At 43.9% G+C, this 26,803-nt stretch overlaps 1 protein-coding gene across 5 annotated transcripts in view; it reads left to right on the top strand.

Annotated features, from left to right (window-relative positions):
- The window catches only part of sorl1 (sortilin-related receptor, L(DLR class) A repeats containing), a 145,805-nt gene extending 119,417 nt beyond the window's left edge, over positions 1-26,388 (top strand). For 3 of the 5 annotated variants that reach the window (XM_072393191.1, XM_072393188.1, XM_072393190.1), the window contains 32 exons: positions 261-433; positions 599-730; positions 1,100-1,191; positions 2,334-2,580; positions 2,671-2,809; positions 3,048-3,221; positions 3,369-3,482; positions 3,577-3,699; positions 4,321-4,440; positions 4,649-4,774; positions 5,423-5,533; positions 5,712-5,843; positions 6,455-6,586; positions 6,775-6,909; positions 6,999-7,151; positions 7,240-7,410; positions 11,421-11,549; positions 11,720-11,846; positions 11,986-12,155; positions 12,427-12,539; positions 13,860-13,964; positions 14,070-14,136; positions 15,177-15,259; positions 15,347-15,437; positions 15,511-15,701; positions 18,119-18,238; positions 19,207-19,371; positions 19,524-19,698; positions 19,859-19,965; positions 20,148-20,337; positions 21,051-21,263; positions 23,106-26,388. In XM_072393191.1, coding sequence (XP_072249292.1) covers positions 261-433; positions 599-730; positions 1,100-1,191; positions 2,334-2,580; positions 2,671-2,809; positions 3,048-3,221; positions 3,369-3,482; positions 3,577-3,699; positions 4,321-4,440; positions 4,649-4,774; positions 5,423-5,533; positions 5,712-5,843; positions 6,455-6,586; positions 6,775-6,909; positions 6,999-7,151; positions 7,240-7,410; positions 11,421-11,549; positions 11,720-11,846; positions 11,986-12,155; positions 12,427-12,539; positions 13,860-13,964; positions 14,070-14,136; positions 15,177-15,259; positions 15,347-15,437; positions 15,511-15,701; positions 18,119-18,238; positions 19,207-19,371; positions 19,524-19,698; positions 19,859-19,965; positions 20,148-20,337; positions 21,051-21,263; positions 23,106-23,173 — 4,388 coding nt within the window. In that variant the 3' untranslated portion in view covers positions 23,174-26,388. The remainder of the gene's footprint in view (positions 1-260; positions 434-598; positions 731-1,099; positions 1,192-2,333; positions 2,581-2,670; positions 2,810-3,047; positions 3,222-3,368; positions 3,483-3,576; positions 3,700-4,320; positions 4,441-4,648; positions 4,775-5,422; positions 5,534-5,711; positions 5,844-6,454; positions 6,587-6,774; positions 6,910-6,998; positions 7,152-7,239; positions 7,411-11,420; positions 11,550-11,719; positions 11,847-11,985; positions 12,156-12,426; positions 12,540-13,859; positions 13,965-14,069; positions 14,137-15,176; positions 15,260-15,346; positions 15,438-15,510; positions 15,702-18,118; positions 18,239-19,206; positions 19,372-19,523; positions 19,699-19,858; positions 19,966-20,147; positions 20,338-21,050; positions 21,264-23,105) is intronic. The other 2 variants (XR_011917173.1, XM_072393189.1) reach the window with 2 other exon arrangements.
- Positions 26,389-26,803: the final 415 nt, after the last annotated feature.

The raw sequence follows: 26,803 nt of genomic DNA, 5'->3' as shown, positions 1-26,803 counted from the left end.
AAGAATGTGTTGTTTTATATGTAAATGTACAGCTTTATAAAGCTGTACAATGAAAGTGAAATATTTTTATACATTTCCAGTAGCTGTTGCATGTGAGACTTGGTGATAAAAAAGAATGAAACAGCTGTTCAGCATAAACTCCTCTGAAGCTTGCTTTGCATTGCATCGACTGTACTGTACATCTTGATACAAGATATTATGTCATAGCATCATAAATTCACGTGTATGTGTGTTTTTCTTTGTCATGTCTGTTCTTCCAGAGAGTAATGAGTTCATCCTGTACGCTGTGAGGAACTCCATCCATCGCTATGATCTGGCCACAGGCACAGATCAAGCTCTACCTCTGGCCGGCCTCCGGGAGGCTGTGGCCCTGGACTTTGATTACGACAGGAACTGTCTGTACTGGGCCGACATCTCTCTTGACACCATACAGGTGATAGATTATTGTGGGAGCCAGCCAAATGGCATATTTTTTTACATGGAGTTGACTTTTTTCATTTTGCCCTCGTCTACACCAGCTGAGTTAGCCGAGCTTGCCTTTAGTGTTCATAAGAGATTTACACATTTAGTGTTAAATGAATCTTCCCTTCTCCTGCAGCGTCTCTGCCTGAATGGCAGCACTGGTCAGGAGGTTGTTGTCAGGAAAGACCTGCAGAATGTTGAAGCTTTGACCTTTGACCCCATCAGTAGACTGCTTTACTGGGTGGATGCTGGAGCTCAAAAGATTGAGGTATAAAAGACAATAACGTGTGTGCATTTTTATTGTGATTAGCATTGTTGAATCATTTCAAATGAAATTGACTTTGTTGTTGATGTTTTGACTTCCATCTAAAGCAGGGATGTCCAAAGCCAGTCATAGATGTTTCTCTGTTTCAACACACCTCATTCAGATGAAATGGATCTCTTCAAAATATTCTTAAGTTCTGCAGCAGCCTGCTAATGGTGCGTCGATCTGAATCAGGGAAACATCTAAAACCTGCAGGACAGCGGCCCTCGGGGACCGGATGTGGACATCCCTGCTCTACAGCTTGTTAAAGTTATTAAACTGAATTGTGTGAATGACACCCAGTGAAAGGTTTCATGGTCATCGTGTTTGTAGGTTTCTAATCCTGATGGGGACCTGCGCCACACGCTGCTCAACTCTTCCATCCTGGAACATCCTCGAGCTCTGGTTCTGCTGCCCGGAGAGAGGTAAGAATTTGTTTAGTTGTACAACTACAGTATCGGCAACCTCACTGTCCTCATGCATCCCATTCTCTTAAGTTTAAAGGAACAAAATGCATCACAATAACTCAACAGAAGTTTAAACTGCCTTCACTTTACATGAACCATTGAGACATATTAAAGTTCCGTTGCTGATTGTTTTCTAGTATCATTTATGTTATTGTGGTCAGAGGTTTTAACCTCCACCACCATATGTCAAACCTTGGACTTTACCCACATGGATACAGTAATACAACCTCTGACCTCAGTAAGTTTAATTCAATTCAGTTGTAGTGGCAAACAAAATCTGTATTTTACAGTGAAACTAACAAGTTCAGTTTAAGCCCAATTTAGAACAGTTCAATTCAAGCCAGTTCATTTTTATCCAGTTTAATTCAATCCAGTTCAGTGTGATTTTAACCACATGATAGTATTTTATTTACATTATGCCAGTTCATAGCCCAGTTGAGGAAACCAACGGATTGCATAAAATCTTTAGTTCATTCCAATCCCCTGTTTGTGTGGCTGCCCCTGAGCATGCTTGGGGCAGCAGGTGACATCCCCGTTTAACGGAGACTCGGGGAGGGTCAGCACCTGCCTCAGCCGATTTGTGCATGAAAAGAGCTAGAAATCAGAAGTTTGAGGAAGGAATGATCCTTCCAAATACAGCTTCTGTCTGTCGCCTCTGCAAGCATAATTCTGCAGAACTAAAGATATCTCTGCTTCTATCTGAGATGAATTTTATTTGTATCGCACCAAATTACAACAAATGTCATCTCAAGGCTCTTTAAAGATACAGTCCAATTTAAGCCAATTGGAGTTGAATTCTTTGGACTCCAGTGATCAACTTGGAAACACACTGTGGTACTCATGTTGCCTCTTTTTGTTTTCTCTGAAAAATGACTGGAATCACTTCTTCTTTCCCCTTTTTTTCTTGCTGAAGAACAGGCAGACATATTAGACCCTTAATCATATATATATATATATATATATATCTATGTGAAGAATCTCAGTTAAGTGTCTGTGTTAAGGTTCAACTTGTAGTAAGAGTCAAGCAACAGACACATTTTGAAATTCAATCTGAAACAGAACATTTCCATTATTATTGTAATCCTCTGGGTGTCCCACAGTCTCATGTTTTGGACTGACTGGGGAGACCGAGCAGCTGGTGTGTACAGGAGCTACATGGATGGAACAAATGTATCCTGCATCGTATCAGAGGGTGTCCGCTGGCCCAATGGTATCACAGCTGATGACCACTGGCTGTACTGGACCGAAGCCTACAGCGACCGCATCGAGAGGGCTGACTTCACCGGGGGCCAGAGGAGCGTTCTGATGGAGGGACTGCCCCATCCGTACGCCATAGCTGTTTTCAAGGCAGGACTCTGTTTACTCTTTAAACACTTGTCTTGACACTTTATTTCAGGAAAAAGAAGTTTAAACTCTTGCACTGAATTCTGATTTCAGAATGATCTGTACTGGGACGACTGGTCTAGGATGGGAATCTTCAAAGCTCCCAAGGCTGGATCTGAGAGCAATGAGCTGATTGTTGGCAGACTAACTGGAGTCATGGACCTGAAGATTTTCTATAAGGGGAAGAACAGAGGTGAGGATCAGAGAGAGATTACCTCCAGAAAGTACAAATCAAATAAAAGATGGTAGCAGATCACATAAAGACTTTCGAGTTAGGCCTCATACTTTGAGCTTCATAAGTTAAAATCTTACAATACATTGTCTCAACTTAAATATTAATAGCAAACAAATAGTCTGAACAAATAGTTAGACATACAAGTTGCCTGTTAAGATCAATGAAGTGAGTCATGGTGCTACTTATTGCCCACCAGGCCATAATGCATGTGCCGACCAGCCCTGCAGCCTTCTGTGTCTGCCTCAGCCCAGCCACAGACACACCTGTGTTTGCCCAGATGGTACCCCCACTGTGACCATGCCAAATGGGGAGCTGCAGTGCCAGTGTCCCCCTGGCTACCAGCTCCATAACAACTCCTGCCTCAAGACCGGTGAGACAAAGCACACACCACAGAGCCCTGCTGAATGCTCTGTTCTGAATGATCTGACCTCGTCTGTGCTGGAAGTAAAGCCTTCACCTCAGAGCCCGGCCTCATTAATTAGCGCTTTGCATGTGATTCTTCTTGTCTTGTGATCAGAGCACAGCTGTTTGCCCAGTCAGTACCGCTGTGCTAACGGGCGTTGCATTAGCAGCATCTGGAAGTGTGACAGTGACAACGACTGTGGAGACATGAGTGACGAACAGGAGTGTCGTGAGTGTCTCGCTGCAGTGCTTTTCTCTCAGTAAAAACAAAAAATCAGCATTCATTCTGGAAAGAACACATATTTGTCCTTGTCCACTCTCAGCCACTACAGCCTGTGACCCATCCAACCAGTTTCGCTGTCTGGCCTCAGGCTCCTGCATCCCACTGGCTTTCAAATGTGATCATGAAGATGACTGCGGAGACAACAGTGATGAGGAGCATTGTGGTAATATATGTTACTTGTGTGGCTGTCACACTCAGTATCCATGTGTTGAAGGTGCTGATAGAATGTTTGCTTTAATTTTCTAAGCTGTGTTAACACTGACTAACTAAGGCTGCGTGTCCATGTAGCAGAAACACGCTGCCATGATGCTCCTACTTGTGAAGGTTGGCACAGTTTAGAACTGAACTGAACAGCAACTGTCCCACAATGGACTTTTCTTTCTGGTTTGTTGTTATTCCATCTGTCTGACGTATACAATCAGCACTGCTAAAACAGCTGCTGTCTTTCTTTTGGGTTTCCAAAGCCTCAAGTTGTGCTACATAAGTTTCTGCCTGGAAAGGAGCGAATGTGAAAAAATCTGAAAAAACCTTCTGCTGGAAGGTGGAGAGTTTTCTAAAAAGATGTTGTAGTTTTTCTACAGGTGGCCACAGACTGACTTCATCAGGACAAAAATCCTGTTGCTCAAAACAAATGGTTACAGTTTCTGCTCACACAGTTTCCTTTGATAGCTTCTTGTATTTTACACGTAAAATGATTTTTGGTGTGAAATACAAAACTGAACTGAAAAAGTGAATCCACTTAATAAGTAATAAAATGTATTGTATGTATGTAATGTGACTGCAGAGTCTCACCAGTGTGGCCCCGGGGAGTTTACCTGTGCACGTGGTGTTTGCATTCGTGAGACGTGGCGCTGTGATGGAGACAATGACTGCAGGGACTGGTCAGATGAAGCCAACTGTACAGGTTGTGACACCACAGATTACTCCATCCTACAAAGGAAAACTGGGTCAAAAGCAGTTCAAAGTTGTGTTATATAAGTATCTAAGTTGACTGTCAGTACTAGAAGGACATGTATGTGTTGATTCTGACAGTGTACAGTTGTTGAAGCATATACTTTAACGTGTGTTGCAGTTCCAGTTTGACTGTCATTCTGTGTTTGCTTTGACCCAAGTGGGCCACCATACATGTGAGCCCAGCAGCTTCCAGTGTCACACTGGTCACTGTATACCGCTGCGCTGGAAGTGTGACGGTGATGATGACTGTCAGGATGACTCCGATGAAGATCCTCAATATTGTGGTAAGTTGAGAATATGTGGAACTCATTGTGTCATCTTAGAATCATTCGGCCAATCGTCTTTGAGGACAGTAGATAAAGTATTGGAAATGGGTGTGGAATTGTAAGTGTTTACTTGGCAGTATGACTAACATGTATCCAGACCATGGAGTGAGTGACGAGGTAGATTTTCTCCTACCTGTCCAGCTTCCACCTGTGAGCAGGTCAGCATACCTTCCCCACCAATGCCAAGTTTAAAGGAGAAAGGCTTCTCAGTTGGGTGTTGACTTTGAGCCGTCTAATCCAACCACTTCTCCAGATTCACAGGAAAGGTTTAGTTTTGACTACTGAGATCCAGTGAACCTGAAATTAAAGTTAAAAGTTTCTGAGAAGTTTTAGATCCCATCACCTAAACATTACACATGTAAGCATTTATGGAGTGTGCAAAATTCAAATGGTGCCATAGCAGACTTCATATATCTACACAGAATATGGACTATATTACTTAAGTGCCTTGAGATGACAACTGTTGTAATCTGACGCTATATAAATAAATTGAATTGAATTAGAATAATTGAGAATCACTTGTGCTGTGTTACCAGACTTGGAGCCAAAGATAGAGAAGAAGCAGAGACAAATGAGTGATGCTTTATTCATGCTGTGTGTTTTCAGAGGGAACTCAGTGTAAAGGCTTCCTCTGCTCCAATGACACCTGCCTGCCAGCCACAGCACACTGCAACGGCATCCAGGACTGTCCAGATGGTGCTGATGAGCAGAACTGTGGTGAGTTGTTGCTTATGGTCAGTCATGTCGTGTGTTTTTTAGCATATCAGAGTTTGCATAGCATGCATCTCACATGTAAGAATATGTGTGGATATGTTTTGGGCTTTTCTACATGCTCTAAAGCCTGCATTCTGGGTATATTTTGGTAAAGGTCCTTGTGTCACGTTTTTTTCCACAGACCCTTTGTGTACTCGCTACATGGAGTTTGTATGTAAGAACCGAGCTCAGTGTCTGTTTCAGTCTTTGGTTTGTGACGGCATCAAACACTGCGAGGATGGGTCTGATGAAGATGCTGAGTATGCTGGATGTGGTGAGCATCAGTCACACGACTGCACTGGTTACTGTGTTACCTTCCTACATCAACCTGTTAACCTTTCAAACCCGGTTGTATCATTGCAGACTCCTTAGAGCTGGAGAGAGATAATTTAAAGATTTAACACTTTAAAATGGCAAGCAGTTGATTAACAGCCCCTCAGAAAGCTTTAGCACTGCTAAACCTTGTGTTTCTCTCACCCTAACCCATCTGAAGTGTCTCATTACATCAACAGATGATGGTGGCTTGGATCTGTTTACACAGCAAGAACTTGTAACAGCTGTCTTATTTGCTTCTCATCAGTTGGACCGTGTTTCGCCCTCAGACATCTTCACTCAGCTTCATCTTAGCTTTAACTTTAACTAACATCTTAACAGACTTTAAACCCTTCAGCTCATGTCTTGTTTATTATTTTCCCTCTTTTTGATTTGAGAAATGAAAGATGTAATTGCTTCTGTTAAATACGGATCATTTGTTTGCATATGACAAAGTAACATATGACAGAAGATGCAGACCTTGGTGTGGGGATGTGTTGCCCATGAATTCAAAGAGAAAAAAAGAGCTTTTGCAGGGCTGGCACAGGTAAATCATGACTTATTTTCTGTCAGCCACACCATCTGAATTCGGCAAAGTGTGCGACACCTACACCTTCCAGTGTGCCAACGGAGTATGTGTGAGCCTGGAGTGGAAGTGCGACGGCATGGATGACTGTGGGGATTACTCTGATGAAGCCAACTGTGGTGAGGAAAAGCTAATTGAGAATTACCCAGATCACTCACACACACTGCAGCTCGAGCTTGTTGACAGATCAAATGGAACAAATGTAGTGACTGAATAAGTCCCAGTCCCAGGTCATAACAGTAGCCTGCCAACTTTTATTCCAAATACTCAAGCAGCAGTATCTGATGCCAACTCTTTGACGTTTCAGCTGCTCCCACGGAGGTCCCAGGCTGCTCCAGGTATTTCCAGTATGAATGCAGAAACGGACGCTGTATCCCTACGTGGTGGAAGTGTGATGGAGAGAATGACTGTGGCGACTGGTCCGATGAGGTTCAGTGTACAGGTGCAAGCTTTAAAAACACCCCGTTTTGGCTTTTGCTATCTAAAAACAAATCTTAATCAAGGCTAATCATTTAACGTGTAACTTCTTAGGCGGTGTTACTCCTCATGCTGTGACTCCTGGTCCCACTACATGTGCCCCCAACCGCTTCCACTGTGGCTCTGGAGCATGTATCATCAACACCTGGGTGTGTGATGGCTACGCTGACTGCCCTGATGGCAGCGATGAGCTTGGGTGTCCAACAGGTACTAACATGCAGATGATTTGCTGAGGTTTCTCTGTAAAAGGAGCAGCAGTCATGAGAATAAGCTTTGCATCTGAATCCTCCGACAGCAGCTAACAGCTCTGTGACGCTGGCCCCGGTACCCACCCTGGCCCCTCCGTCCCCTGATCGCTGTAGTCGAGGTCAGTTCCTGTGTCGCCGCCCCCCCCTCTGCATCCCTGAATGGCAGCACTGTGACGGCCAGCTCCACTGCCAGGATGGCTCTGACGAAGCCCACTGCCGTGAGTCTCTGCGTGCTGCAGATGCTTCTGTTTTCAAAGATCAACACAAAGATCAACACAAAGATTAACACAAAGATCAACACAAAGATCAACACAAAGATCAACACAAAGATCAACACAAAGATCAACACAAAGATCAACACAAAGATCAACACAAAGATCAACACAAAGATCAACACAAAGATCAACACAAAGATCAACACAAAGATCAACACAAAGATCAACACAAAGATTAACACAAAGATTAACACAAAGATCAACACAAAGATCAACACAAAGATTAACACAAAGATCAACACAAAGATCAACACAAAGATCAACACAAAGATCAACACAAAGATCAACACAAAGATCAACACAAAGATCAACACAAAGATCAACACAAAGATCAACACAAAGATCAACACAAAGATCAACACAAAGATCAACACAAAGATCAACACAAAGATCAACACAAAGATCAACACAAAGATTAACACAAAGATCAACACAAAGATCAACACAAAGATCAACACAAAGATCAACACAAAGATCAACACAAAGATCAACACAAAGATCAACACAAAGATCAACACAAAGATCAACACAAAGATCAACACAAAGATCAACACAAAGATCAACACAAAGATCAACACAAAGATCAACACAAAGATCAACACAAAGATCAACACAAAGATCAACACAAAGATCAACACAAAGATCAACACAAAGATTAACACAAAGATCAACACAAAGATCAACACAAAGATCAACACAAAGATCAACACAAAGATCAACACAAAGATCAACACAAAGATCAACACAAAGATCAACACAAAGATCAACACAAAGATCAACACAAAGATCAACACAAAGATCAACACAAAGATCAACACAAAGATCAACACAAAGATCAACACAAAGATCAACACAAAGATCAACACAAAGATCAACACAAAGATCAACACAAAGATCAACACAAAGATCAACACAAAGATCAACACAAAGATCAACACAAAGATCAACACAAAGATTAACACAGTCTGTGTGCAGACTGAACATTAGATGGGAGCAGCAGGATTTGGGATTTATGTAAACTCTTATTTTCCAGTGTGCAAAACCCTCCCATCGCTAAACCCTCCCATTCAGGTCACAGTGGACTGGGACACGCTATATTCACACACACACACACACACACACACACACACACACATACGGACACGCAGTCGAATAAGCAGCATCAAGGTGCCAAAAGAGTTTTTAAAAAAAAAGAAAATGAGAGTGGTTGAACTGCCTCTGCCAGGCAGGATGGAAGCTTACTTCTCTCACTGGTCTGAGGATAAAAGAAGGGACTTTGCTAATTCCAGAAAGGGGTTCCATGTATCCTGGAATAACTTTGAAGAGCCCAAGAGTGAGAATCTTAGTCCTTCAAGGCACGGCATATTGGGAGGCTGGGAAGCTTCCAGTTGAGCAACATCATTGATCGGGTCAAGAGGGTCATGACATCTAAAGCCTGCCTTGTTGCAACGGCGGCGTTTGTGTCGGAGGGACGTGACCGAAGGCTCTTCCAGAAAGTTTCCATTTTGAACCAGGCCAAAACTTCTGAATATGAAGGGCAGGATATTGCTTGAAGCTACTGCAGGTATCACTAACTGTGGGGTACGTTTTGGCTAATTTTGTAATTGTGGAGGACTTTGATATAGACTAAGTTGCGTTAGGCACATTTTTTCATCGCTGATCCCTTTATCTCCATGTTTAGGTCACACTGACTGCTCTTTATTCAGGTGGGGGGTGTTCATGTAACTGACCAGTTTTAAAATGAGTGATTTATTTCAAAATCTTTCACTGACTCTTTGAATTCAATTATTTTTTTTCCTATATAGCACCAAATCAGAATCAGAAACAAGTTTGTTGCCAAGTAGGTTTGCACGTACAAGCAATTTGACTTGGTGTAGTTGCTACAGAAAGTATAGAGATATATCCAGAATCTGGTTATATATACACCATAGATGTGCGTTAATGTGACGCAGAAGGTCTGGAGGGGGGAGGGAGAGAGTCAGTGTCGGGGGGGCTCTGGGCCTTGCTGATAAGGCTAGTAGCGGATGGGAAGAAGCTGTTCTGGTAGCGTGAGGTTTTGGTCCTGATGGACCGCAGCCTCCTGCCAGAGAGGAGTGTCTCAAAGAGTTTGTGACCGGGGAGGGATCAGCCACAATCTTCCTGCACGCCTCAGAGGCCTGGAGGCGTACAGGTCCTGGAGTGATGGAAGACTGCAGCCAATCACCTTCTCTGCAGACCGAATGACTCGCTGCAGTCTGCCCTGTCCTTGGCGGCGGCAGCAGCAGCGTACCAGATGGTGATGGAAGAGGTGAGGACGGACTCAGTGATGGAGGAGTAGAAGTGCACCATCACTGTCCTTGGCAGGTTGAATCTTTTCAGCTGCCGCAGGAAGTACAGGAAGTCTGCTGGGCTTTCTTGATGAGAGAGCTGATGTTCAGTTCCCACTTGAGGTCATGGGAGATGAAAGTTCCCAGGAAGCAGAAGGACTCCACAGTGTCAGTTGTGGAGTCACAGAGGGTGATGGGGGTAGCTGAGGCTGAGTTCTTCCTGAAGTCCACAACCATCTCCACTGTCTTTAGAGCGTTGAGCTCCAGGTTGTTCTCCCTGCTCCAGGTAACCAGATGGACAGCCTCCCACCTGTAGGCGGACTCATCACCATCAGAGATAAGTCAGATGAGAGAGGTGTCGTCCGCGGACTTTAGGAGCTTGCTGGACTGGTGACTGGAGGTGCAGCTATTGATATACAGGGGATGATCAGAGGAGAAAGAACGCTGCCCTGGGGGGAACCAGTGCTGATGAGCTGTGAGTTGGAAACATGTTTTCCCAGCTTCACATGCTGCTTCCTGTCAGACAGGAAGTCTGTAATCCACCTGCAGGTGGAGTCAGGCACACTCAGCTGGGTGAGCTTCTCCTGAAGCAGAGCCGGGATAATTGTGTTAAAAGCAGAGCTGAAATCCACAAACAGGATCCTGGCGTAGGTACCTGTGGAGTCCAGGTGATGGAGGATGGAGTGGAGGGCCAAGTTGACTGCATCGTCCACAGACCTGTTGGCTCTGTAGGGAAACTTCAGGGGGTCCAGGAGGGGGGTCAGTGAGTTGTGAAAGCCCAAGGCGCTCAAAGGACTTCATAACCACAGAGGTCAGGGCAAGGGGTCTGAAGTCGTTAAGTCCTGTGGACCTTGGCTTCTTGGGAACAGGATGATGGTGGAAGCAGGCTGGCATGTGACAGGTCTTTAGCGAGGGGTTAACGTCTGTGAACACTACACACAACAAATCTGATGTCAAGGCCGTTCAGAGATATATTTCAACTCAAGACTATTATACTACAGTCAAATCAGATGAATTCAGATTCAAATTAGTCCAATTTTTACAATACCAATTAAAAAAGAACAATTGGTTTGGTAAGGAAGCCAACAGAATGCACTGAATCGCATTCATTCCCCCATCCTGAATAAGCGTGAGACGACAGTGATACTTTACTCCTGAATGACAGCAGAGGTGTAAGATGGTACTTACAAATCCACCCATCCGCTTTCTATACCTGCTTAGTCCAATTTAGGGTTGCTGGGCGGCTGGAGCCTATCCCAGCTGTGATTGGGCGATAGGCAGGGTACATCTGGACAGGTCGCCAGTCCATCACAGGGCCACACAGAGACGCACAACCATCCACGTGCACACTCACAGGACAATTTAGAGACACCAGTTGACCTGGCATGCGTGTTTTTGGACGGTGGGAGGGACCCGGAGTCCCTGGGGAGAACCCACGCATACAGGGGGAGAAGAACATGCAGACTCCACACAGAAAGAACCAGCCGGGAATTTATTTCCAAATGCTTTCACTTATTTTAATATTCATTATGTAAAAAATGCTTCTAAAACTGTTCTTGCAAGCTGTAAATCTAAATGTTCCCTGCATATAGAATATTCCGATGCAGGAGCTTGTTTTATATTGGAGCTCTCGCCATCTGTCTGCAGCCACTCGTGGGCCTATATTTTGCATTAACGGGACTCGGTGCTCTGACGGTGAAGCCTGCGTGCTGGACAGTGAGAAGTGTGATGGTTTCCTGGACTGCTCTGACCACAGCGATGAGGACAACTGCACCCGTAGGTCCACAGCAGTATCACCCACTGTCACTGACAAGCCTGCTTTTTGTCTCTTCAAGACTAAGACAGAGTAGTACCGCCCCCTGGTGGTTGATTGTATGCACTGTATAATGAAACTAATATGACCTCATTCAAATATTACAACATGGTTTCCTCCTATTGTGTTCAAGCGGACACTCTGGCCTACAAAGTCCAGAACCTCCAGTGGACACCAGATTTCTTGGGGACCATCACTCTGACCTGGTCCCGTCCCAAAAACCTCCCTTTGAACTCCTGCTACTTCCTCATCTACTACAGGTGAGCTTGGACACAACTGGAACATATCAGAGCACCTGTTTCACTGGCTGTGTCAGCAGCCAACCGTTTTTCTGCTAAGAGTTAGCGTTACAGGTGCTGCCCTGCTGGGGTTACTGTGGTTCTGTGTTTTTGTGCTCAGGCTTGTTGGGACACAGCAGTGGACCATCATGGACACCCACAGTAACAAGACCAGCTACAAATTGACAGTGCTGAAACCAGACACCACCTACCACGTAAAGGTGCTCACTCAGTGCCTCAGCAAGCTGCACAAGACCAACGAGGTGATCACAGTCAGGACACCGGAGGGATGTGAGTATCACATGGTGGACCTGCACGAGGCTCATTTATTTCTGCTGGCACACTCATCGTTTGCTCCATTCCTAACCCAGTTTCAGACTCCTGCTCACATCTGACTCTCAAAAGAATTTAGAAGGAATTTTTATTTCGGGCAGTTTTCTGACACTGAATACAATCACTATAAATTCCTGTTTCTTGTATAATACACTATATCCTATTAATTTTGTGTTTATGTGTGTGTGCGTGTGTGTGTGCATGTGTGTGTGCGTGTATTGCGGTGCAGTACCTGACCCTCCCAGGAACCTGCAGCTGTCTTGTGATAACGCTGAAGAGGGGACGGTGGAGGTTTCCTGGAACCCTCCAGACAAAGGACATGGCCTGATCAGGGAGTACATTGTGAGTCTTACAGGCTTTTTCTTCCATGCATTCACTGCATTCAGCATCTAAATGACATTTGAATTATTTTCTTGAAATTGTAGGACTAAAATTGCTATTGGCAATACTATTGAGTTTCATGGTTTGTAGAAAGAAAAATCGCTTCCTGCAACCTGAGCCTTGTTAAACAGAAAGATACTCATTTCATTACAAGCACATTTTCCAGAGAAGTGGGCGTGTTTCTTGAAATATAACTTTAACCTGTGATTTACACAGATTCGATATTTTTTTTGTGTCCCCTGACTGATTTATTTATAAAGTATCAGTGGAGCACACTCATCAGCCTTCATTACACTTTTGATAATACTGATTTTCGCAGTTTTCAGTGGAATTCCTGCTGAATACAAGATTTCAGCTCCTTAAAAGACTGTCCTCCCCACGATGCAGCATGCATTCTCAGTCGGCTACAGTCAATCACACACTCTGGTGTCTCTGAGTCCACTCTATTTGAAATAGTTTAGAATGAGAACTGCCATTGTACTGCTGAAATAACCATTTAGTCACTGGAAAAAAACCTTTGATGTCTCTGCAAATTTCCAAATGACACCTCTGCCTCAGTTACACCTTCACACACATAAGCAAGTCGCTCATAGCCTGCAGCCGTCACAGACGCTGGCTTTAAACCTTTCTCTGACAGCAGCCTGGATGCTCTTTCTCATCTTTGGCACGTCAGTTTTCCCAGAAGCAGCTGAAACGTGGACCCGTCTGACCACAGAACACGTGTGCACGTGCCTCTTTTCACAACATCATACAAAGTTCTTTAGTTTGATATTTCTTCCAAACTAATCCTGTGGAGTTTGGCACAAAGTGCTGAGTCATGACCCATCCTTGTTTGGAGAGACTAAATCTTTGGTGGAATCTCCTTTTATAACCAATCTGACACCCTCACCTGAGCCCAGTTAAAGCGCTGAATCTTCCAGAATGCTGCTTCTTGTATGATCCATGCATCAATCTGTCTTTTTTTACCTCCCTCCCAACATTTTCTTTGTGCTGTCCTGCATCTAAGTACGATGAAGTTGCTCAGTGAAGATACAGAAAATAATCCTTTGCACCCGTGTCTGTTGACATTTTTTTGGGTGAATTAATAAATGACAAACTTTAAGAAAACGGATTTATTGATGCATTAGTCGTTATGTGGCTTAATACTCAATACCAGGAAGTAAGTGTGTGTGCGTGTGTGTGTGTGTGTGTGTGTGTGTGTGTGTGTGTGCGTGTGTGTGTGTGTGTGTGTGTGTGTGTGCGTGTGTGTGTGTGTGTGTGCGTGTGTGTGTGCGTGGACAGACTGAATACAGCGAGCGTGGCGGTCTTGATTGGACATCACAGAGATCCACCAAAACCAGCACCGAAGTGAAGGCGCTGCAGCCAGACACTCTGTACAGGTTCCGGGTAAGAAACCCACACGTGTCACTATGGTAACTCAGTACAAAAAGGACATTTAAGGAGGACAAAAAACCAAGCTTCAGCATTCTCACAATCACTGATGTTTTCCAGGTGGCGGCAGTGACCAGCCGCGGTGTTGGAAACTGGAGTGAGATTAAATCCATCACCCCTGAAAAAGGTGAGGGCCCTGAACAGCATCTGGTGCCGAGCTTAACCCAAGCTGCTTTCATCTTATTCATTTATGCACAGACACATCTGATCTGAGCTCAGTAATTAATCATTTGTCTTATGTATGCTTCTAAAGAAATGCAGGGGGGTCTGCTCAACCCCTGCAATCTGATTGGCCACCGTAATTTTGGACGTTATACTGAAGCAGAACGGTTGTGACCAATTTCCGAGTTCAAGTGAAGGCAGTGCAAGTGCTGCCAGTGAAACAAAAGAAAGCGTTTCCAGTTTATCTGCTGCTGCACCTGAGCTGCAAAGCTGTGCCCGACTGTTCTTTGTAGGTTTGATGGTTTTTTCATGAACATTCATGTGCGCAGCCAGTCAACGTACATTTTGCATGAGCTGAATTCATCATTCATTTTGGCACAAATGGTCGGTAGGACCTCAGAAAGCCCCCGCAGGGAGGTGTCACAGTTCCTTCCACAGGTAGAACGAGCACGAAAAAGTTCCTTCTGTCTGAAAGCAGAGTTGAAGTGATGGAAGCTTAATCCTTGAAAAGGATGCTCCTGGACTGAGGCACATTCTGAGAAACAGAACGGCTCTCAGCACTGACTCGGACCATAACAGCTGGAGCTTTGAGATGTCCTGAAAAAAGCTGCTCAGCTGAGAAAAACCGCAGAAATAACACCACATAGAATATTCTTCAAGTATAGTTGCAGGTCTTTTAGGGTGAATCCTTTTACCTTAAGAAGTGAAACTGTATTTTTATGTGGTGAATTTTCTAAAAACACTGACAACAAAGCAGCACCAACACTTGGTATTCTTCATTCTCAACCTGAGAGCGATCATTTATTGCCGGGGGGGTGATGAAGAAAAACAAAATGTTTTTTTTAATGTAAATGTGAATCTAAGGGCATTAAAAATGTGGAAGGCCTTCCCTGGAAAACAAAAAGAGTGTTTCTGTCTTTGTCCTGGTGCCTTTGAAGATATTTTCTAGCATGTGGACTCAATGAAACCCGTTTCTGTTCCTGTCGTGTGCTTGCTCCGCTGCAGCTTTGCCTCCTCCGTCTGTGATCGCTGACAGCATCACCTCTGACTCCATGAGCCTGTCATTCAGTTTAAATTCACAGTATGATGTAAGACCTGCTTTTTATTATCTCCTGAGTTTGTTCCAAAGTGAGAGTGTTCTGCTGTTTTATGGGTATGTTGTGTTTCTGTTGCAGGTGAAACACTACATTGTGATTCTGTCCTGGCAGTTTGACGCCCACGTCAAGGAGAACAAGAACTACACCGTCCCAGAGGGCATCCTCAAAGGTGGCTTTTCCTCTTGGTGCTCTCTCATTGTCATTGGAATGGTTCCATCTAAAGCTGTGTGTTGTGTGTGCAGCCACCAACCTAACGGCGGGGACAGTGTATGAGGTGGCTGTGTGGGCCCACACCAGCATAGGAGACAGCCCCACCGCCCTGTCCCAGCACCAGACCATCGGCACCCAGCCAGACCGGCCCCTTCTCAAAGCCAGGGCTCTCAACCAGACAGCTGTGGAGTGCAGCTGGACCATCAACGGGCCCCCAGCAAAGGTACACACACACACACACACACACACACACACAGAGACTCACACACACACACTGTCACACACACAGAGACTCACACACACACACTGTCACACACACTGTCACACACACAGAGACTCACACACACACACTGTCACACACACTGTCACACACACAGAGACTCACACACACTGTCACACACACAGAGACTCACACACACACACTGTCACACACACAGAGACTCACACACAGAGACTCACACACACTCACACACACACACACACACACACACTGTCACACACACTGTCACACACACAGAGACTCACACACACACACTGTCACACACACAGAGACTCACACACACTGTCACACACACAGAGACTCACACACACTGTCACACACACAGAGACTCACACACAGAGACTCACACACACTCACACACACACACACACACACACACACACTGTCACACACACTGTCACACACACAGAGACTCACACACACAGACACTCACACACACTGTCACACTCACACACTCACACACACACACTGTCACACACACAGAGACTCACACACACTGTCACACACACAGAGACTCACACACAGAGACTCACACACACTCACACACACACACACACACACACACTGTCACACACACTGTCACACACACAGAGACTCACACACACACACTGTCACACACACAGAGACTCACACACACTGTCACACACACAGAGACTCACACACACACACTGTCACACACACAGAGACTCACACACAGAGACTCACACACACTCACACACACACACACACACACACACTGTCACACACACTGTCACACACACAGAGACTCACACACACACACTGTCACACACACAGAGACTCACACACACTGTCACACACACAGAGACTCACACACACTGTCACACACACAGAGACTCACACACAGAGACTCACACACACTCACACTCACACACACACACACACACACACTGTCACACACACTGTCACACACACAGAGACTCACACACACAGACACTCACACACACTGTCACACTCACACACTCACACACACACACTGTCACACACACAGAGACTCACACACACTGTCACACACACAGAGACTCACACACAGAGACTCACACACACTCACACACACACACACACACACACACTGTCACACACACTGTCACACACACAGAGACTCACACACACACACTGTCACACACACAGAGACTCACACACACTGTCACACACACAGAGACTCACACACAGAGACTCACACACACTCACACACACACACACACACACACACTGTCACACACACTGTCACACACACAGAGACTCACACACACACACTGTCACACACACAGAGACTCACACACACACACTGTCACACACACTGTCACACACACAGAGACTCACACACACACACTGTCACACACACTGTCACACACACAGAGACTCACACACACTGTCACACACACAGAGACTCACACACACTGTCACACACACAGAGACTCACACACACTGTCACACACACTGTCACACACACAGAGACTCACACACACACACTGTCACACACACTGTCACACACACAGAGACTCACACACACTGTCACACACACAGAGACTCACACACACTCACACACACACACACACACACACACTGTCACACACACTGTCACACACACAGAGACTCACACACACACACTGTCACACACACAGAGACTCACACACACACACTGTCACACACACTGTCACACACACAGAGACTCACACACACACACTGTCACACACACTGTCACACACACAGAGACTCACACACACTGTCACACACACAGAGACTCACACACACTGTCACACACACAGAGACTCACACACACTGTCACACACACTGTCACACACACAGAGACTCACACACACACACTGTCACACACACAGAGACTCACACACAGAGACTCACACACACTCACACACACACACACACACACACACACACACACACACACACACACTGTCACACACACTGTCACACACACAGAGACTCACACACACAGACACTCACACACACTGTCACACTCACACACTCACACCAACACAGACACTCACAGACTCGAGCTTACTTTGGACTTGCTCTTTATGTTGTGTGTGGATTCTTCACCAGTGTAATTCTTAATAAATGTATAAAAACCGGGTGCAGATGTACATGGAACACACTTCTGAGCTGCACCAGTGTTGCAGAGTGTGTCCTATCAGCTTTTTAATGAAAGCAGCCCTTTCAGTGGTGATAACGGCACCTTTTCCTGATCTGATCACATCATCTGTTGTAGAACTGCACCACCTTCAGACTGTTTGAAAAGCTTTTCGGAGCTTTAATGAAGGACAACGATCCTTGGTAGTGAGGAGTGTGTGTGTGTGTGTGTGTGTGTGTGTGTGCTACAGGTGTATGCTGTCTTTTATGCCACCTCCTTTATGGATCTCTACCGGAGTCCGCGTCAGATCCGCGCCTCTTCTCTCAGCCTCACTGTGACTGTAGACAGCGATGAGCAGTACCTCTTCCTGGTAAGTCCTCCCCTCTGATTAGTCTCCACTTTCTGATCCGCTGTTTGATATTTTTTATATTTGCTGATTCTGAACACAGAACTACTCATTTTGTATGGAACAGAACTTTTAATTCTTCTTTTTTGCACCAGTATAACGATCATATCCTTTCATGAGATTTAGGAGGTTAAACACCTAAAATCCCTGAGATTTCACACTTGGCATACAGTGAAATTTGAGCTGGCAGAAAAGTCTGCAACTGATGTTAAGAAAATGGAGGACTGCACCTCCCCACAATTTGTCCTCCTGAATAGCAAAAATTCAGGCAGAGGTGGAAATTATTCAGTGTTAAGTCTGTCAAACACAGGAGCAAATAGATTCCTGATATACTGCACCATCACCTCCCTATGGGGATGTTTGAGGTGTGGAAATATGCAAATGCTTACTTTAGTATGCAGAGCTATTAGGACAGTTTCAAAACTAACTTTGAATAACTGTTCAATCAAATTTTGGCATTTGCATAGGAGCATAAATCCATAGACACAACCTGAACTGCTGACACAAAGCAGTTCAGAGAGGGGAATGTTCAGAGTCCTTAAGTTGCCTTACGATCAGCATTTTCAATGCAAAGATGTCACTGTTGGGTTGAGTTTTGTATTTATGTCTGATGAAGAACTTAAAGGGTTACTGATTAATTGGTTTTATAGGTTCAGTGAAGCAGTTTTACATATTTGGGAAACCCTTCTACTCCAGGCCAATGTGTGAAGCTGCACATTTTCAGTGATGTTTAACATGGCTGTGGTGTTAGTAATGAAGTCTGTGCAGCGTTACAGGAGAAGCTTTTTCATTGCAGGGACACTTTGGGATATATGATATAGACGATACAATCAGTGTTTGGTCATATTAGCAGCAGAAGCCACTCATATATTTCTCTTGCTGTGTGACGTTATTTGACAAAAGGCATCACGATCAGTTTGATGTATCTTCAGGCTCGGGCTGTTTCTCCCTTTCTGGGTCCTCCCTCTGACTACACTGTGGTGAAAATGATTCCCAACGAGAGGCTGCCGCCCAGGAACCTCCACCGTGTGCGGGTAGACAAGACCCAGGCCACACTGAAATGGCAGCCGCCATATGACACCCCCGACACCCCTCTGGTACGGCACCGTTTCATGCTACTGTGATGATGAGCAGCAGGCCATTTGGCCTCCACTTACATGACTTTTTTAAAACCCGTTCACAGTGAACAACCCTTGAATCTACTCATTGTCAACAAGGGGCCTCTTTGTGTTACTTCCTGTATCTTAAGACTTATGTGATCCATGTGAGGGATGTGATCCGGAAGGTGGAGAGTGACTACAAGCTGACCACCCAGAACAACACTGTGGAGTACCTGCTGAAAGGCCTGGAGCCCGGAGGAAGATACAGCATCTCCGTCCGCCTGCGCAACATGAGCAAGGAGGCCAGCTTCACGCTGAGCACAGGTGTGTGCCTGAACACAACCCTCAGATCCGTTAGATAAGGACTGGTTGAGATGGTCAGTCTGCTAAAGTAACTGTTCTGTCAAAGCCGGACATGAAATAGCATCAGTTCTCCCAGCAGAAGGAATGTTGTTATTGAAGATCTCATTTCCTTCTGTTGCAGTTCCTCTTCCAGCTCCAGAAGCCTTGAAAATTCTAACAGAGAAAGATCACGTGTTCCTGTTCTGGAAAAGTTTGGCAGTCCGAGAGAAGGGCTTTAATGAAAGCAGGGTGAGACACAACTGAGCAGCACTGTATCTGCGGTTGATTTTCTATGCTTTGCACAGATGTTTGGACATAGATGTCCACTGTTGGTCCGGAACTGAACAGATGAATTACCGGTAGCTGTGCTTTTATTTTCATGCATTGGTGCTTTGGTTGGCCCCAGCTGACTCTTGCTGTGCTTATTACAGGGATATGAAGTGCATGTGTTCGACAGCGTGACTAACCAGACATCATACCTGGGAGACACCACAGAGACATACTTCCGCATCAGCAGCCTTCTGCTGGGACACAACTACACGTTCTCAGTGCAGGCCCGGTGCCTGCTCAGCGGCCAGCTGTGTGGGGAGCCTGCTCTGCTGCTCTATAACCAGCTGACAGGTACTGATGATCGATCAGTTCAGTTCAGTTTATTTATAGAGCGCCAGATTACAACAATTACAGTCATCTCAAGGCACTTAAGTAATAAAGTCCAATTCAAGCCAAATTAGAGTTCAATTCATTGTAATCACAATCCAATTCATTCATATAGAGCCAATTAAAAATTAATATCCGAGCTAAGGAAACCAACAGATTGCACTGAAACTTGTCTTCAGTCCAATCTCCCATCCTGAGCCTGAGGGACTGTGGAAAGGAACGACTCCCTTTAACAGGAAGAAACCTCTGGCAGAACCAGAACCAGGAAGAAACCTCTGGCAGAACCAGAACCAGGAAGAAACCTCTGGCAGAACCAGAACCAGGAAGAAACCTCTGGCAGAACCAGAACCAGGAAGGGTGGCCATCCGCCTCGACCAGCTGGGGTTTGAGAAGACAGAAAAGAGGGAAAAGAGGGGGGAAAAACACCATAACACCATTCAAAGGATACCTGCTGGAACAGGGAAACACAAGTTAATAACCACAATAATGTCACATGTACATAATATCATTTGAGATCAGTCGTTCAGACTGGGATCCTTTCAGATTGGACTGTAACAGACACCGACACCCTCCAGCTGTAGCACAGGGTTAGCTGGCCTTTGGTAGCCCCCACAGAGAAAGCCCATCATGTTGTGGTGTTAATCTGAAAGGGAAAATGTTCTTTCCCACCTGCTCAGGGACCAGTGATGCCTCCCACACAGAGAGCCACTCAGGGGATACAGCGGCAGTGGTGGTTCCGGTCCTCTTCCTGCTTCTACTTGGAGTGTGCGGTGGTTTGGTGGCACTTTACCTCAGACACCGCCGACTTCAGAACAACTTCACTGCCTTTGCCAACTCCCACTACAACTCTCGGCTTGGCTCCGCCATATTCTCTTCTGGGGATGAACTGGGTAACAGATGGATTTTTGTTTTTTGCATTGCATGCACAATTACTGAGCCACTTACCATTAGATGATTTTTAGCTCTATATTATAATTAGTCAAATGCTTGATTGATCAAATCGGAGGTCAGCGTCCTCAGGGGGACCCCAAACGGTTTCAGGGAGGGCTCAGTGAATGGAGGTGGAGAGATGTATTAGTTCTGGAGGAATCCAGAAACTAATGAATACCTCAGAACAAAGCATTTATGTATTTAGTGTAGTCTGAATATGTCAGTCAGCAATATGTGGGAATCCTGAGCTCATACACAGTCAGTAGGTGTTTAAAAGGTGATTAAACGGTGCAATCATGATCCTATAGATGTAAAAAGTAAAGTGATTGTTGAGTCCTCTGAGAGGAGGCTTGTGTCTGTAAGGAGGGCAGATAAGCAGCTCATCCAGCGGTCAGTGCCGGGTTACGTTTCCTAAACTTTCCACTCCTGAGCATTTGGAAGCCTGTTGGAGATCATGTTTGTACCCCTGAATTCAAGTTGTTGTGGTAACAGTGTCACTGAATTCTGGGAGGCTTCCGTAGTTTTCTGTATGACTACGAGTTCCCGTTGTTGTGTTTTGTAACCAGCTTCTCAGGAAGCGAGAATCACAGGCATCACGAGGAGTCGGACTCATGTGACAGATGTGTTTTCGTACTGTATTCACAGCAGCATGCGCTGAAATGCTGTTGCACACCGGGATTCTTAGTGCTAGAAAGCAGTGCTAGTGTAATAAGTTACTCATTACTTTGTCAAATAAGCCGTCTGTTACTTGAGAATTTTGCTATTTATGAGGTTTATCATCTATGATTTTCATCATTTTTGTCTCAAAACAAGCAAAAAAGCAATGAAAATGGAAAGAAATTTCTTTTTTTCTTTCTGTTTAGCTAATTTAGTGTCACTAATGACACTTGTTAGCTCAGTGTAGCTCACTCATACTAAAATGGAATTATGTTTGTGTATTATTATTATGATGTTCATGATGAAATGCATATTGTGCTTCTGGGATAAGTGTCTTTCAGAGGTGAGCCCAGCTCCTCAGCACCAGTCATGGTACAGCCTGAGCAGCACAGCTCAAATAATGTCGTTGGTTCTGCAGAGGATCGAATGTCATTCAACTATAGAGTCAGCAGCTTTTTGGAAATCATCAATAAAAACTTCCACACACTTGATTTGATGGTAACCATTAATGAAGGGCTGCATCTGTCATTCTTACTGAGCAGCAGAGCTTCAGATTATAAAACACAGAATGAATGAAATTAATTCAACCTTTTACTTGGACATTATTACCAAAGTGTACAAGGAACTGCAAAAGAGTCGTGCAGAAGGACTTTTCTCAACAAGTACATTTTAAAGGAGGTCATCTGCTGAGTTCAAACTCGAGCTGCAAAGTCCTCGCTGACCAAAATTCTATTTTTATTTCATTTTTTTAATTAAATAATTAATTTCAATGGTTAATTTCATCAGGAGGAAGGTGCTAATGGGGGTGTTTTCAGAGCAGCCCTGTCTTCAGAGAACACCCCCCCCCCCCCCCCCTTATTTTCACTGTTTTGGATTAGCCCAACCCACTGGAGACAGGTAGTTATTCCTAGTTGCCCCCCCCCCCAGGTCTGTGTGATATGATTCAGCAGTCTGCAAACATAACTAAAAAGCCTGTAGCAGCAACAAGTTACACTTTGTGAGTAATTATTAGTATTATTCTTATTTGAAACTTACTGCACACATGCTTGAAAATGCATGTAATTTAAGCCATGATAATATTAACTAGATGTGGCTTTAATTCCTAAAAGAGTTTTTGTTAAAGCCATTTCTTCTGCCCTCTGCAGGAGATGATGATGAAGATGCTCCCATGATCAGTGGTTTTTCAGATGATGTTCCCATGGTCATCGCGTAGCAAGACACCGCATTCCTCTTTTGTTCCTGCTTCTGCTCCCTCAGTCCCCTTCACTCCTCATCAGTGGCGCAGTACGACGGAGCGCAGAGGGTGGAAACTTAACGCCATCTCAAATCCATGGAAGGGAATCCATCTGGATCAACAGGAAACATGAAGAAAAATGGAAAAGCGTAAAAAGAGATATTTTTCAAAGCTACAATGCACTTTTTTGGATGCGCAATAACTTATTTTTTATAATGTTACAGATATATATGTTACAGATACACATGTATTCATGTATCTATATCTATAGATAGATATAGATACATGAATTTATATATAAATGGGTAAAAAAAGAAGTGGGAAGAGGTGGTCACTGAGGAAAACTGTGAAGGATTTGAGTTTGTCCTGCACGTCAGGGAAAGAAAGACACTATTTGAAATGCAAACTCACATTCATTGGAGCGGTTCATTGCTTAAAGCCAAAATAAGCATCTAAACTGGAAAATAAAATGCATAAAACACACATGTACTCATAGGAAAATACAAATATATAGTCTCATGCTGTATACACTATGTACACATAGCATTTGTTCAGGTCAGTGAGAGTTGTTGGTAATAATACGCTGTGTACTACAGCGGTATTTGTAACATTTAGGCCCCGGGTCAGATGTTTGGAAGAGTTAACTGTGCATCACGTCTCATCTTTTCAAAGAATCTGAATTGTCTGTCTTGTTGAAGGGTTGCCAGTTTGGAAACTGTTGAAGCTGTGATCGCAGCCAATGCAACCAAACAGATCTGTGATTGGACTCATCACTGACCCGATGGTGTCGTCATAGAAACACTTTTCTTTCTATCACCAGCACACTGTTGTATGTATGTATGTAGAGGTGACACATGCCGTGATTACAGACTAATATTCCTGGCTTTGAGGGTAAAGACAACCTCTGAGCATTGCCAAGATGATATAAACTATTTGTAAATACTGGCTTTTAATATGTCCTCACCTTGTAATGCTGCACCGTATCATTCTGTAAAATGTTTCCTTTTTTTTTTCTTTGTATTTTTAATCATTGAAGACTGCAAGTGATTGCCCCCAGCATTTTACCATAGCTGTAGTCATAGATTTAGTGTGTTTGGGGTTCTCAGGGAACTGTGTCAGAGCGGCGCAGCGCAGCACCATCACCGCCATGGCTTAGGCAGCACTGCCCATCTACTCATGAATAGGTACTGAAACTTTTGAAGAGGTCAGCTGTGGGTGGAACATGGCATGGGCAGACCATTGTGTGGTTGTGATGAAGAATCAAGCTAACCGTCAGATCGAGATCAAGTCTTAAAATATCCCCTCAACAAAAAGTTTCACCTGTGTTTAGCTGCATCTAATCATGCTTAAGTTCAGCTTCTATCTGGCTTTTTCACTTATTATACTTTGGATTTTCCTCTGACTTCAACTGATTCATCTTTAGAATTACCTTCCTCTGAAGAAATATGATGATATTTCTGACATTTGGTTCTTTGGAATACCAAGAGTAAGCTTTTAGTCAAAATCACATCAAGTCGCATCAAAATTCAATTTAGTGCTTTTCTCAAAAAAAGATAATGGTAGAAGCGTCTTCAGCTTGTTCAGGTAGTTCAGCTCTTTCAGGTCGAAGCTTGTTCAGATCGAAGCTTGTTCAGGTCGTTCAGGTTGAAGCTGGCTCAGGTAGTTCAACTTATTCTGCTTGTTCAGGTTGAAACTTTACCTACAAAACAAATGATACAAAGGAAAGAAAAAGTGATCAGTTGCTGTCAGTTAGCTGGACTGTTGGGTTAATTATTTTATCTTTTTTTTTGGCTGTTTAAAACTTTTTTCAAAGGTAAGATCTGTCAGTATAGTTACACATTATCATGGATGTGAATTCAAATTTTTCACCCACTATTTAGTCTTCTTTTTTAATTCTTTTTTTAAAATTCATGAGAGCCTGATTCCATTTTGTCTTTGTGTAAAAGTACCTTTGTCTTTCTGACCAAACATAACAAAAAGAAGCAGGATCAGTCACTGGAGATGGCAAATAACTTAAAACTTTAAACTTTTTTTCAAGCTGAATTGTACTACTGCCCCCCCCCCATGTCTGCACTTTTTTTTTCTATTTTTCTATTTTTATTGTTCATTCAAACAAATGTAATAAATTTGGTCATTCTTTTTTTTTTTTCTTCAGTGGGGCATACTTTTTACATATTCCTTTAGCTCAAAGTAATGTCATGAACAAGCTATCCCAAACCCTCATTTCTGTCACCACACACCAAAAAAACTCCGGCTGTGCTCCCCACCCTCCCCTGACTCAGTACTGCACTCCATTAAGTGAGTTCTCTGTTTTGCCTCTAGGCTTGAGCCATGAACTTTAAACTGATGGTGTCCTGCTTTTAATTGACTTTGTTTTGTTTGTAAAGATGTCTTCATGAATGTATTTTGTACATAAACTTTTTAAGGCCAGCTCGTTATGCTACTATCACCAGCTGTGATCTCAGTGCACTCTCTGGCTTTGCGCCTTGCTAAAGTGAATTTGTAAATCACTGCTTTCACAGTGGAGCACACAGCCTTCATGTTTTTACTCAGACAAATTCCAGCTGTTCTTCAGTTCAAATTCCAGTTCACTAACCTAGAACAGCACACCATTTTAGACAGGTAGAGCCCACATATTTCCTGTATTCATCTCATTCCTCCTTGCATCATTAAATCTCCTCTGTATTGACATATAAGGATTTAAGCTTGATTTTTGCTCTGGTTTTGAGGTACTTTGTTCTGTTTTTTGGCCTTAAAACAGATTTTTCTGGTACTGATGTTTTTTTTAGCCTGTGTAGTTTCTGTTTGCCACATACTGCCTTATTAGAACACTTTGAGTCTCTATGTAATGTAATGTTTGTTAGATAGAGCAAAAGTGCACACGCATGCATAGACTCACACACTCACACTGTACAGAAGGCTGTGGAGTCTGAAGAGAATTTTACCTTTAGGGCATTTGATCATTTTGTCATTATTATGGTTATTATGTGACTGTTTGCCCCCCCACCCCCTGTCTTAATGTGGAATAGGTTGCTTTATATTTGACACATGTCGGACTTGGCCATGTGTGACATTGTTGATGTTTTGCTTGCTTGTACTGGACATTGCAAGAAAAAAGAAAAGCTTAGAGAAACAGTGTGAGGTGTTTAAAAAAAAAAAACACTTATACTGAAATAAACTTGGTGAAAATTCAACTGCTGTACAGTTAGTTACATACGGTGACAAAAAATGTTAAAGTCTGAAGCGACCAACTGGTGGAGGAGCCCACCAGGAACACAATCATTTGTTTTCTGTATTTGCACATAAAGTACAATGTGGAAGCATCCATCCATTTTCTATCTCCTCTTCATCCCAGCATGCAGTGAGGCAGGAACTTACCTCGCCCAGTCCCAGTTTCATCACAGGGATATTTTTTGGGATCAACAATTATTTTATGTTGAACTCGAAAAGCAGTCTGGGGCAGGTGTAGGGTAGGAACATAAGGAAGAGATAGCCACTCACAGCTATAGCCTACTAAGATCGTTAACCCTAACACTCGAGTGTTTGTACAGCAGAGAGAAGCTAGAACACACACAGGTAGAACTTAGGTCACCCAGGTTAGAACCAGGA

This window comes from Leuresthes tenuis, unplaced genomic scaffold (assembly GCF_036924035.1).
Source record: "Leuresthes tenuis unplaced genomic scaffold, fLeuTen1.0.hap1 SCAF_9, whole genome shotgun sequence".
Classification (NCBI taxonomy): domain Eukaryota; kingdom Metazoa; phylum Chordata; class Actinopteri; order Atheriniformes; family Atherinopsidae; genus Leuresthes; species Leuresthes tenuis.
The sequence above is the reverse complement of the archived record's forward strand: the minus strand, read 5'-3'. Positions and strand labels throughout refer to the sequence as shown.